Source organism: Arvicanthis niloticus, chromosome 20 (genome assembly GCF_011762505.2).
Source record: "Arvicanthis niloticus isolate mArvNil1 chromosome 20, mArvNil1.pat.X, whole genome shotgun sequence".
NCBI lineage: Eukaryota > Metazoa > Chordata > Mammalia > Rodentia > Muridae > Arvicanthis > Arvicanthis niloticus.
The window spans coordinates 5,345,289-5,359,616 of NC_047677.1; the positions used below are offsets into that span (position 1 = coordinate 5,345,289).

The 14,328-nt window shown below is 41.0% G+C and overlaps 1 protein-coding gene across 7 annotated transcripts in view; it reads left to right on the forward strand.

Annotated features, from left to right (window-relative positions):
* The first annotated feature begins 2,643 nt into the window (after nucleotides 1-2,643).
* The window catches only part of Cep85l (centrosomal protein 85L), a 114,183-nt gene continuing 102,498 nt past the window's right edge, over nucleotides 2,644-14,328 (forward strand). For 3 of the 7 annotated variants that reach the window (XM_076916906.1, XM_076916905.1, XM_076916907.1), the window contains exon 1: nucleotides 5,918-6,306. In XM_076916906.1, the coding sequence (XP_076773021.1) occupies nucleotides 6,234-6,306 (73 nt within the window). In that variant the 5' untranslated portion in view covers nucleotides 5,918-6,233. Of the gene's footprint in view, nucleotides 2,721-5,917; nucleotides 6,307-9,730; nucleotides 9,950-14,328 lie in introns of those variants that run through there. The other 4 variants (XM_076916909.1, XM_034524700.3, XM_076916912.1 and 1 more) reach the window with 4 other exon arrangements.

Genomic DNA, 14,328 nt, shown 5'->3' on the forward strand with positions numbered 1-14,328 from the left:
GTGACCCATTTCCTCCATGAGGAAACCTAACTCATCAGTCACTTCCAAAACAGCGCCACCAGCCAGAGACCTTGTGTTAAAGTACATAAAGCTCACATTAAACCACAATCCGAGAAACACATTTTGTCACAGCCTCACATCCTTTAGAAACACTATTTACCTATTTCAAACAAATGAACCAAATCTCAATTCCTTTCTATCCTCATCTTCTTCCCGGACTGTATACATCCCTGGATACTCCAGGAAGCAGATGCTAAAGATGCTGAGAAGGATTGTAGATGATAACTTATGGAAGACGTCAGGGCCAGGAAGCAGGACGGAAAAACAAAGGCTCGCACTGCACATAAGGTTTGAAAATGGTTCTGTTTTCTAGGGGAGAGACGAAGACTGGTCAGCGGCTCTACGCATTGGAAAGAGTGGGGGCTTCACTATGTCCCTTGGTCAGTCACGCTGGAAATACCACAGAATTTCACAGCCTCCACTTAGAAGCTGAGGGCAAACCTTATGGGTGGCAGGAGCTACAGACTGTCAGCCAACTGCATTCCCTACACTGGGACATCAAGGTCTTTCTTTTAGGAAATCAGAGAGACCCAACTTCAATATTGTCTTTGGGATTAATTCTTCCACTGCCCCGCCTCTGAAATCTTGAAGCTGTTCTCCTTTGCCCTCGTTCGCGTCTCTGCAGTGCGTGCGTCTTTACTCTAGCTGTGTTTGCTCTTTGATTGTAAAATCCCCACTCTACCTCCCAAGCTTTTCCACCCGATCTTGAGTTCATCACGCTTTCCAGACAAGTGAGGCTCCGCAAACTCTGACTTCACTCTTGAGCCAATAGTCTTAAGAGGCCATACTGTAAAACCCAGCTTGCCTTTTTTTCCATCTCTCCACCTCCCTTCACCACCCTGCTATCCTCACGCAGTACCGCAGACTGTCACTACTGGGGATTTTAGCACAACCGTACACAACACTTAGGGATCCTATAATTAGGTTCCCCCCTTCTCACATGTCATCTGAAGAATAATCTCCTAATTTTTGTTTATATGTTAAGGAGCATGACCAGAAAAGATTGGCCTTTAGAGTCCTGTGGATCAGATTTGAAAGCTAGCATTTTAGTCTATTTGGTCATACCTAGCATCTCTGGGTCTCCCCCCACCCCCCAATCTGTAAAATGAAGTTTATACTAGCTCTTATTTTGAAGATCATATAAAGTCTGTAGCTGTGTGTACAATAACGTAGACATTATTGAGATGTCTCAAATCATTGAAGTTTATAATTAAATATTTTTTTTTCCTTCAGTAACTGCTACTCACTATACTCAGGAGATAACCTCATTTATCACTCAGAACATTTTGACCTAGTTCTATAAGCTTTTGGACATTTTGAATTGTTAAAACAACTCCCTGGTTTCCCTGGTGAGCTAGCGCAGGTCAGCTCAGATGGTGTGTATGTGTGTGTGTGTATGTGTGTATGTGTATAGAGTTTGTGTATATGTATAGTGTTGGGTAGTGTGTGGGTTTGTGTGTGTGTGGTGTGTGTAGTTTGTGTGCAATGTGTGTATGTGTATATCATGTGTGCATATATGTAGTGTGTTCAATGTGTACATATATGTCTGTGTATAGTGTGTGCAGTTTGTATGTAGTGTGTGCAATGTGTTTATATATGTGTATAGTCATGTGGTATGTATGTGTGGTGTGTGTAGTATGTGCATGTGCAATGTGGGAATAGCATGGATGCATGTAATATGTATGTACAGTGTGTTTGTGTATAGTATATGTATGGGTATGTATATTATGTATGTATTATGTGTGTATGTATGGTATGTGGTGTGTTTATAGTTTGTGCAGTGTGTGTGGTATGTGCATAGTGTAAAGTGTGTGGTGTGTGTAGTGTCTGTGTGGTATGTGCATAGTGTGTAGTGTGTGGTGTGTGTAGTGTCTGTGTAGTATGTGTGTAGTGTGTGTGGTATGTGTATGGTGTGTAGTGTGTGTGTGTGGTATGTGTGTAGTGTGTGTGGTATGTGTATGGTGTGGAGTGTGTATACTGTATGTGTGTGTATAGTGTGTGGGATATGTGTACATAATGGGTATATGTGTATGCATGGTGTGTGTATGTGTGTGTATGTGTATGTATGTAGTGTTTGTGTGTGGGTGTCTATAGTATGTGTACGTGTGTGTCTATGTGTATGCAGTGTGTGTATACTATGTGTACATGTGGTGTGTATATATTGTTATTGTGTGTGTATATAGTGTGTGTATGTGTAGTGTGTATATGTGTAGTTTGTGTGTGTGGTATGCATGTATTGTATGTATATGTGCATATGGTACATGAGTAGTGTGTGTAGTATGTATGTAGTGTGTAGTGAAGGCATGATTTATTTTCTTGAGCCCCACAGTTTTGTCCATTCTGTGTATCCTCCAGTATCTGAAAAAGGAGTCAGGAAGGGAGATGTTTGACTCCTTAAACACCATCAAAGCTGCTGTCCCCTTTTACCGTAAGTGATCTTTCTGCTTTTCATAAGCTCTGTAACATGAGTTGGTGACTACAAGTTCCTGGGACAAAGCTGTCAGGACAAACAGTCCCAGTAAACACTGCTGCTCCCTTTGAAGACTATCTGTTGACTGAATCCTGTCCTCTTATCCCCTTCAGGAGCCTGAGAACTGTGCCAGTGTTCTACAGCTTTCTCAGTGGACACCACAATCCAACTCGAGGCAAAACCTGATGAGGTAGAGTTCATTTTCTGCACTTTCTGGAACCAGAACTTGAACTGAGGCATTTTGGCTTTGTCTAATGCTTACTATCCAGTCATGTCTCCCAGTTTTCCTTTCTCTATTTTGGTAGTACAGGTAGGAATATCCATACCGGGAGCCCAGGGAATCACAGCCTAGGTGAATGCTACTATTAACCTGGCCCTGGAGAGTTGGGTAATTATTTCACAATATCATTTCACCATAATTCCTGAGCTAATTAGTAACCACAAACGGCCAGGAAAAGAATCCAAACACAGTACTTTACTCCGTTTGGGCACATGTGTACATAAAACATATCTACAACCTATGTGTCCTACAGCAACTGATTTTTTCCTAAGTGAGACGTAACAATTTTAAATGTATAGTGTATGTTTGTATTACAAACATTACAAAAAATAAGAAGCAATGAAATCCTTAAAACAAATCTTCAAGATAGTAGTCTCTGTTACAATCCCTGATTATAAGCGAGGGAATTAAGGCGCACACTAAAGGTAAGCAACCCACTTCTCTGTTTACTATTGGATCAATGGGTTCCATGTATTAGGAACCAAACGGGATTTTCAAATCCAGCTTGAAAAAATATTGTCAGCGTTAATAGTTGAATGATCATTTGAGTCATAACAACATACACAGAATTGGATAACTTGTAATTTCTCTTGTGGGTACGCTTACAAACTATAGTCATTGATATGACCTTGACACACCAGAAATTTCTAGTTATAAGGATTTTAGACTTCGACCACATATCTTTTTCGATATATTGGTAATTGTTTTTGAGGAATTATTGCAATTATTTTTTTGTTGGCATTTTCCCTATGCAGTATTCATCTTGTTTTCATAGATTTTAGTCTTATAAATTGAATAGTTCTTGACATTTACATTATGAGATTCTATTAGAATATTTAAAAATCACCTTTTAACATTGTTGTAGCCTTCTTCAGCTTTCTTGCTGCTTGTCCAAACTGATGTTTGAATAAAAAAAAAAAAAATGTAAGAAAATCCAATGTGCCCAAAGGGAAAAAAATGTAAAAATATTCAATGTGCTCAACCCAGAGATTCATATCAACTTTGTGAAGGCGCCATTTATCTTCATCTAAGAGATCTCCCATATCTTCCGTGCATGTGTATATTGTGTGTACATTATATATGTGTATATGTTGAGCTGTGTGTACACGTACCCCATGGCGCAGAGGCAAGAAGAAGGCAGCAGAGCTGGAGTCATCAGTGACTATCAGCTGCCCTGGGTGGGCGTTAGGAATTGAACCCGGGTTCTCTGGAAGAGCAACAAGAACTCTTAACCGCTGGGCCATCTGTCCAACACCAATAATGTCTTTATAAGATATTTTTTCTTTAAAAATTTCACACAATGTTTTTTGATTATATTCATTCCCAGTTTCCCCCCAACTCCTGACAGATATACTCAATAATGTCTTTAACATTTTTTTTAAAAACAAGAAATTTGTTGGGTATTAATTATATTTTTTAGTATCTACCTATGCTTTCTTTTCCTTCCTTCCTTCCTTCCTTCCTTCCTTCCTTCCTTCCTTCCTTCCTTCGTTTTTCCTTTTCTTTCCTAGATAAGGCTTCATTATGTATTTCAGGATAGCCTTAAACTCTTCATGTTGCAATCCAGGTTTCTGTTGAATTCCTGGTTTATTGGTTTCCATCGAGTTCTGGGATTACAGGTTATGCTGTGCCAACATTCAATCATTTATATAAAAGCAGAGGATTGCATCTATCTCATTGGCATTCTGATTGTTTTCATCTTTAATGAGTGGTAAATTGTGTATGTGCCAAATAATTTATTAAAATAAATTTATGATACAAGCAAACATTTGACTTGAATACTATTTTATTTATCTATATATCCAGCATTGTATAAAAGTTTCTTGGACAAAAGGGGATATGAGTTTTAAAAGTTTAAGAATCCCTAAGCTACTGGACGTTTCTCTCTCTCTCTCTCTCTCTCTCTCTCTCTCTCTCTCTCTCTCTCTCTCCTTTCTTTCTAGAAAGCACAGGAGAGGCTGAAGTAGGAGAACCAGGTGTTTGAGGGCAGCCTGGGCTACACATCGTTTCCAGCCGATTTGGGCTCTTTGTTAAGCTGCAAATCATGAAAAGATGTATGTGTAGATATAGTATTTTTACTTTCGATATTTTTCTTTGTGGGACTTTTAATAAGTTTTTTTTTTTTTACCCATCCCTTTCAAGTGTCACAATTAATGAGCTACATATTTAAATCAGAAAAAGAACCATCTCGTTATATTTTCATATTTCTGTCACTTTCTAGCAGCAGAATCATTTGACACTTGACCAACATCTCAGGATTTGTAGAAATAACTGTAAGTCTACAGGAAGACTAAATGTACAACCACGGTTTGGTACATTTCAGAAAATGTGGTGAGTTATAGAACGCATTTCTAAATGTAAGCCTCACAGGTTTTTAGTATTTTTCTTGGGGGATACATAAATATTAAGCTTTTGTTAGCAATTTCCACAACAGGAAAAACATCACTGGACTCAAAGCCTAAGGGGACTTGCCCTCTGGGTTACTTCTGACTGACATGTTGAGCACAGAGCCTACCTCCTGCTACTGTGGTTGACAGTGTTTAGTTTGCATCTAAATATTCGAATGATTATATTGTCAACAAGAGTAATTTCAAGGGGATGCTGTATCCCTTTGTCTTTTCTCAGGATGTCTGCTCCTGGGAAGGGTGAGAACTAAAGTGGAGCAGGGCTCCAAGATGTGGGAGGCAGGGACGACCTCTTTTCTATTCCCACCGTGATCCATAAACGGTGCTTGTGGTATGCATGAAGACAATTTTAATTCTGATCTCCATTCTGAGTCAGATGGCTAGCCCCACAGCCCCTATTAGATTTGGCCTCTTAGTATTGACTAGTGGTGATGTGGTTGCAGGGACTACTCGCACCTTTTATAACCGTGCCCCCAGAAGGCACGTATAGGAAGACAGGGTTTGGGGTTAAATTGTCGTCCCTCTCTCAGCTTGAAGGTAACAGGATGGAGAAGTAGGGAGGCACCAGAGAGGCCTCAGGATGATCACCCGCAAGCTGTGGGCAATAGGTCTTTGGCTCTCCGAAAGCGACCCAGGCTCCGCCTTGAGACTCCGCCCCCAACCCCTCCAGGCCCCGCCCCATCCCCTCCAGACTCCACCTCTCCCGGCCAGGCCCGCTTGCCTAGGGTTCTGCGGGGCGGAGGGGACTGAGGGAAGCCGCAGCTGCAGATTCGCTCAGAGCCAGGGAGCCTGGGATCGCGACGCCGTCACCGGGGAGCTGCTCGCTTCCTCGGCCCGGGCCTCAGCGCAGCCGGCTGGGCCATGGCAGCCGCCGCGCTCCGGGGCCGTCGCTGAACAGCCGTTAAGCCCCCCGCCCGGGTCCGGTCCACGCCGCCGCGGCCCAGGCTCCGCTCAAGTTTCCGCCCAGAAGGCGAGGCGACCGCGGGCCCCGAGCTCCAGACTCGCCCGCTCGCCCGCTATGTGGGGCCGTTTCCTGGCCCCGGAGGCTAGCGGCCGGGACAGCCCCGGCGGGGCCCGCGGCTTCCCTGCGGGTAAGAAGGACGGCGGGCGGGTGGGGTGGCGGCTTCCTGGGCTTCTCGGGAGTCCGCGCCCTCAGGCCTGCGACCCCCGCGGGATGACAACTCGGCCCTTCTGGGCCGCTCGGCTGGGCTTTGTTGTCCCTCGTGTGCTGTGCGTGGCTGCCCCACGCGGGATGCGGCGAAAAGGTCGCTGCGGTGTCGCCCGCAGCCGCTGCTCCAGAGACGCTGCTGAGGACTCAGTCGCCGTCTGAGACCCTCGAGGGGGCGGCAGCTTAGAAAGCAGGTCGCATGGCTGCCAGGGGCCTCCTGGGTCCCATCAGAACCCAGCCACCTTCGAGATGCGGGGCTCAGGGAAACCAGGGGGTTGCAGCTTTGCGGTGGTGGTGGTAAGGGCTGTTAGAATTAGACAACCATTTCATGCCTGCATCACCCAGAAGTTGTGTAGGAGCCACTAAATTAGAATAAATCTCCCCCTAACGTGGAATAGCAAAAGAAGGAGTTGACTTGACCGTGACAAGTTATCTAATGACAGTTCTAGGGGCACTTTAGTTTTAACTGAATCATGAACCCCTTTGAAAAGCTGAAAGATAGATTTTTTTTTTTATTTTTCCCCAAGAGAAAAAGGCTACTTATCAATATGCAAAATTTCTCCTCAAAATTTAGGTATTTTGGGGACCCCTGGGTGGTAACCCTGTTCTGTAAAGTGTTTGAACTTGACTTGTGTAACTTAGAGGCAGTTGTGTACATTTTGCAAAACTGTTCGAAAAGAAGCATCTTGTAGGAGTCTTTTGTGATATTCTCTGGCTTTCCGAAGATACCAGGCAGGCACATTGCTACTGAAATTGTAAACAGTGCAATTCTGTGATAGTTTAAATTCTAAACTACCCGTGGTTCTCTACCTTCCGAATGCTGCGATCTTTAATACAGTTCCTCATGCTGTGATGGCCCCAAACCATAAAGTTATTTTCATTGCCACTTCATAACTGTAATGTTTGCCACTGTTATGAATTGTAATGGGTATAGCTGATGTGTGACTCTCGTGAGAGCATCATTTGACCTTAAGGGGTCGAGACCCAGAGGTTGAGAACCATTGGTTTAGCACTGTGTGATGTCTTTATGTCTGTCTGTCTCTATATGTGTACATATATGTATGTATACATACATATTTGGTTTGAAATTATTCTCTTATACTTTATTCTCTTATACCCTCCCATAATAGTTTTAGAAGCAATAGAGATTAGAATAGCTGTGAATTTAGTAAAAATATATGCAGGGAGATACTTTCTAAAATATTTACTGGTTGCCTTCAAGAGTAGACAGACATTTAGAGGTTTCCGATGCTTACCCAGTTGTTGCGGGTCCTGGCATGGAAGTGGCTATGTCGATGGAGAAGGTACTCATTATCCCTGGGGGCCAGAAAGAGTGGTTTCCATCTATCCATAAGTGTCAAAACCCATCTGTGATGTCTTTGTAACCTAACCTCTAAAATCTTACTCATGGTAATGGCCTGTGTTGGAAGTACATCACAGCAGCCTTGTATCCATTTTCTATTGTTTTCTAAGAGAGCATTTTAGAGTTAGAAGTTAAATAATTGAAAGGCTTCAATGTTACACTGCAGTTTGTAGACATTTATTATTCCTAGAATACAGAGGGAGAAAATACTTTAAAATAATATTCAGATTTCAGGGATTCGGACAAGATAAATCTTTATAAAACTATGTGTTCTAAGAGTTGACAGCAGCAAGTCATAAATCACAATACTTCTTTGCAATGAAATAGTGAAAATTTTCATCTATATACTGAGTATGGATTATATTTATAGTAATCCTGATGTAATTATTTTCTCCTTGAGCCAATATAAATACTGAAATTATTTAAAGTTAATTTTTGTAAGTTATTTAGATAAACAAGTGTGGTATATCTAAATGATATGAGTGAAAGTCAAGATAACTTATGGGCTGGTTCATATGGAAAGCTTCTTTTTCTTAAAAATATGAAGAAAATGTGTGTCTTGAAAATACTGTATAACAAATTACCCTTTGGATAATTCAAGCAATTTTAGGGTCTATATGAAAATAACAAAGAAAAACCAGTCTTCCCACTCCCTCTTCTGAGTACCTTAGCCTAGGCTGGCCTTTAAGGCAAAATTGCAGTATAGCCAAGACTGGCCTTGAGCTATTGATCCTGCCAAAAATTCTTTAAAGTGTTGAGGGAATCACAGACTTGTGACATCTGCCAACCCAGCCTCCTGATGGAGTTTATTAGCAATCTGTTTGGTTCTGAGATGGTAAATACTTTTCTGATATTAAAAAGAGTCTGTCTTTGTATGCACAAAGTGAATTGTGGGTGTTCTGAAACCTGTTTATGCAAATAGGTAATTGACTAAAGAGAACAGGAAAGGTAATAGAGTGTCAATTTTCTGCAGTGAAAAGGAAGTTGCTGCTGCAGCTACATTTAAGGATGTAACAAATGGGAACAGTATGTATACTTTAGAAACTACTAAAGTATACATACTATTCTCCTTCCTTCCTTCCTTCCTTCCTTCCTTCCTTCCTTCCTTCCTTCCTCCCTCCCTCCCTCCCTCCCTCCCTCCCTCCCTCTCTTTATCTCTCTCTCTCTTTCTCTCTCTTTCTTTCTTTCTTTCTTTCTTTCTTTCTTTCTTTCTTTTTCTTTATTTCTTTTAGCATTTAGTTGTGTTTTGTCTTTATCCAGTTTTTCAGGTTTATGGCTAATCTTGTTCTGAATAAAAGAAAAACTAAAATGAATATTTTCTTACATTTCCATGCAAGATCACACGAAGTCCTCCCGTTACACTTAAAATATAGCTAGATGGCTACTTTAAAAGTGGATAAGTGATGTGTGTTTTGACTTTACAAGAATAACTTGTAAATATTAATTTTAAATAATTTTGACTTGAATGATTTTGAATGTATTTTACACTTTTTCAGAGTGTAAACTAGTATCAAAGTTGAAAGATGGATATATTTTCCTTAGGCTTTTGAAATCTTAGAGTTAGTCAGTGATATTTTGAGTACTTCTACTTACAATAAATATGTTCCTTAAAATAGAACACACACATGCACACACACAGTTTTATTTTGTTTGAGACAGGGTCTAACTAAATATGTAGCCCCGGTTGGTCTCAGACTTACAGTAATCCTCCTGTTTCAGGCTTCTGAGTGCTGAGATTACAGGTATGAGTCACCATTCCTAGTTTTGCAAGACATATTTAAAAACTTAATATATCCAACCCTTAAAATATTTTGGGGTAGAATATTATACTTTTAAAACATGCTAAAAATGTTTCAGTTAACACTTGCACAGTGTTGCTTGTTCATTGCTTTGAGCTTTGGATTTACATGATAAACTGCTTAGTGATGTCATAATGGTAGTGGTCATAGATTACAACAAATGATGTTTTCTGCTATGGTTTGGCGTTAGATGCATTTCAGAGCACTCTGGTAACAATGAGCAGTAACAACCCTGCCAACTAAACTCAAGTGGACATGTTCTTTCATAGCAGTCGCCGGGCATGAGGGGTGAATCACAACTTGAGTGATGACTTTTGTGAAATGAACTTGATTAGTAATTGGAATTTAATCACTGCTTGGATTGAATGAAGCTGGTTTATTACTCTGAGGTCAGGAAATAAATGGTGAGTTGAGCTGATGACACCTATTGTAAATTTTCATGGATGTTGTGAACAGAAAGATTTTAGTTACAGTTTTTCTGTCTGTAAGAAAGAAATATGTACCCTGAGAAGATAATTAAGATATTAGTCTCTTTAGATACTGTTTTTACTGAATTATAGCTTAATTAGTTCCTAAAAATTATGCATTAAATAAGAATATAATCACCCACGTAACCTCTAAACTCCAACATATTAACTATTATTACTGATTTAAGGATTTTTATATTTTCTACTTTAATCTTTAAAAATATTCAGAGGAGAGCAGTTTATTGTGGAAGGTCACTAATTAAGAATGGAAGTACTAGCCATAATGCCACCTGCCTTTAATCTCAACAGAGTGGTAGGGGCAGTGGTAGGATTGGAGCCAGTTGAAGGCAGGCTAGGTTTATATAGTGAGTTCCAGCTCAGTATGGACTACATCTTGAGATGCTGTCTCAAGAAACCTAAAAACAGACCAAAGCAAAAATCCACACTCAATCATCTCCTACAAACAAAACACAGAATAGGAAGGACCACCATAATAACACCATCAAATTGTTTTTTATACTTATATTCTATTTTGCCTATTTATATTTGAAGTGGAATGTCATTGCTGTCTAGTATGGTGCTTTCCACCTAGATATGTGTTTTTGTTATTAAATATTAACCATATGCCAGGTTTTGTACTACACCATGATGGCATACCATTGATCAGAAAGTGAGGGTCCTTGCTGTAGTAGAATTTACATTCTTCAGGGTTGGAGATGGGCTGTAAGGAATACATAAGAAGCTAGTTCAGTTGGTGTTGCTTACTGGGAAGAAAAGGAAGCCAAGAGTATGTTGAGCAGCTTGGTCAGAGACGGTGCTGACCTACTTCACATGAAGAGAGAGGTGTATGGGTTCCAGGGTGGGGCTCAGAGAATTTCAGGAATATTAGAACCCAAGCAGTCCTGAGCCCTGTGAGCAGGGACGTGAGGTGAGGAGGGCCTGAGGGTAATGCAAGGCTTTTTAAGGAGTGGGATTAATTTTGGTTTGATTTTCTATGGTTTGAGACAAAGTCTCACTTATGTATCCCTGGCTGGCCTACTTGCCCTGTAGACCAGGCTGGCCTCAAAATGGAGATCCACTTGGCCTCTGTTCCCCTAGGCATCAAAGGCATGCACCACCATTCTGGGCTGGATTTTTTTCTGTGAAAGGAAGTTACCTGAGTGAGGTCAAAGGAGATGTTGCTATTCACCCTTTCACTCAGTGCTTGAAGCTGGCATTGCTTTGTGTACTAGGGACAGGTAATGGACATTCTTTGTTACGATTATCAATCACATGTTGATTGTGTAGGGGAAGAAATTGTGAAAAGGTAGAAGCAAGAATAGCAACGAGAAAGCTGGTTTTGATACCATTGTTGTTATTAGGTAAGAGATTTATATTAGAGCAGTTAGATGAGGTTTTGAGGGAAGAGAATAGGTTCAAAATATTTGTGAGAAATAAAGCTAATAAAATTTGCTGATGGTTTGGAGGTAGCAGACAAGGGAAATGAATCTAAGTGAGTCCCGAGTTCAGCTTCTGTAAGTACAGTGGCTTGTGGTTGCATTTCTCTGCAGTGTGAACTGTTGGAGGCGGTGAGGAGTTCTGGGGGAAGTTTAAGTGTGAAGTCTGATGTCCGTTTTAGAGGTCAGGCGGGATATTGAGCGGGGAGTTGGTATATAAGTGTAGGTCAATGTGGAGGTCACTGGATCTGGAGAGAGAGGAGTTGAGACCTGTGTATAAATGGTATCAGTTATGGGAGCTGGGTGAGTCACATGGAAGGATTATAGAAAAGACAGTGGGGAATATGGAGCAGAGACCAGAGGACTGAGCCATGAGACTCCAATGTTTCTGATCAGGTAGAGGAAGATGAATGCTCAAAAGAGATTAAGCGAGAGAAGCCAGGAGAATGTAGTATTTGGTCATCAAAGTCTCATATGTCTAAGGTAATTTCAGATAGGTCAGAAGAATATGGTTGAATGCTACTGACCACTGTCAGTGGGGGTTTAAAAATACTAAACTGGCAGAAATGAGCTCATTCGTTGCATAGAGATTGAGTGTTCAAAAAATATTGGAGTCCTTAAGCTAAAGGACACCACTTCCCTGGGCTTGCTGACAACCTCCAGTTTCAAAGTAGAGAAGTGTCCAGGGTTTGCCTAGGACTGAAGAGTTTCTTGGGATGGATGCCTTGACTGACTGCTATTTCTCAGAGTATCTGCCTGCTGTTAATAGTGTTCCCTCCCATTGGAATAGGAGATTCCCTCCTTTCCTCCTCCTTTCCCTCTCTCCCTCCCTCTTTTCCTTCCTCCTTCCCTCCTTTATTAGAACAAGGGTTTGCTATGTAGCCTTTGCTGTCATGGAAATTACTATGTAAACCATGCTGGCCTGGAATCATAGAGATCTGCCTGCCTCTGCCAAGTGCTGGGTTTAAAAGTTGATTGGTACTTTTATTTCACGCTTTTATTAACTGTTTTCTGAACTGATATTTGTAGCCTTTTACTACTCTGTGGCTTCTTTTTCCCACCTGTTATCCCCCCCACTTCCCCCTCTATCATAGATAGGAGAGAAGGGATAGATGGGAGAGAGAGATAGAGATCTCTTAATCTAAATTCTTTCTTCTTGTTTCTTCTTTGAGCACAACTAATAACAAATAGCTGCCAAACCCCTTGAACCAATCCTGTCTCTCAGGGTATTTACATACCCTCTGAAAAGTTTCCAGAATTCCAGATTATCACACAAGTGTAGAAACTATCTGCAGCTGGCAAAACCATGCCTCTGCTAAAGCGCTAGGCAAATCATAGCAGCTTTGGACAGTCCAAAGCAGCCCCATATCTTCACACCTGGGATTAAACCAAAAATATTTTCTTATATTATTTCTGTGTTTTTAAAGAAACCAAAATTCCAGAATTCTCACTACATGTTCCTCCTCCTGTTTTAGCCATTACTTGTTCTGAGTCTAGAAGGAAATTATAAACAGACATTTTCAATAAAGTAAGTGCTTTTTGGGTCAGTGGCCAAGGTTTTCAAGAACCCTCTCCTGCTCAATTCAAATCTTTATCAGTTTTGATGGTTTCCACAGCTTTTCATTTCCTGTGGGACTATAAGCAAATTCATTTCCCCAATGCAAAACTTTCACTGGCTTCCATTCTGATGTTAATACATTCTTGCAGTATATAGAGTGATTTTATTCTACTATTTTTTTCTATAACATTGGTGACTCTCTTGCTGAGTGTTGAGGTTTTCAGTTCTTCAAGTTGCTCCTTGACTAAAATGGCTTGTACATTTTGCTGAGGAGCCTTGAGCTAGGCCCCTGTTTTGTTTCCCAACGGCAAGAAATTGCCTTGTATATCTTTTGGATCTGCATGCTTGAACCCAGTGATGGCCTTTGCGTACATACCCTAGGAAGACTAGGCATTCTTTCTAGTTTACATTTAGAAAAAATCATTGCCCTTATAGATGTCTTGTTTACAATATTTTTGCAAGTGACCATGTTTCCTACAGTTAAAGCACTGGGCATTTCACGACCTGACACTTTTAGTGGCTTGGTCACCATGTCTCCTACAGTTAAAGCACTGGGCATTTCACGATCTGACACTTTTAGTGGCTTGGTCACCATGTTTCCTACAGTTAAAGCACTGGGCATTTCACGACCTGACACTTTTAGTGGCTTGGTCACCATGTCTCCTACAGTTAAAGCACTGGGCATTTCACGACCTGACACTTTTAGTGGCTTGGTCACAGTCTCTTTGCAAATGACCATCTTTTCCACAATTGAAGTACCAGGCATTTTGACGATATTGTGTGTATTTCTTATCCACTTGTCCATAAGTGCTGCTTTTGTTCACATTTTCAAATTCCAAGGTTTCTGTCAACACCTACCTTGATCCGGGTCTGGAAAGGGCTTTGTTCACAGCTGAGACTCATCTTTGTGAAAAAGCAGTGAAGGCTTCTCCAGAGCTTGTATACTCTTTATAAAAAAAGGTGGACTTTCAGCTTTTCTCTGACCTGACCACCTTCTAGTACAGATTCTGTCCCTCTTTCCGCCTGTGGGAAACTCTTGGGTTCCTCAACTTTGTGCCAGGCTCTTAAAGCTGCTAAATGACATTATTCTATAATGACATCATCAAACAGAATCAGTTCTTGTATACCTGAGTACTGCCCTTCACCCAGCAACTGATCTTACTATATTTGTTCCCCTTGCTCTATTTTACTGTTCAATATTCATGGCTTTTTTTCTCCATCATGTTAACCGTTGCAATTTTAGCTGGCCTATAAATTAGCTGTTAGCCAATCCCTTGTAGTCTTTGGGTTTAATTCTATTTTGGGTAGCCCAGTTACTTAGA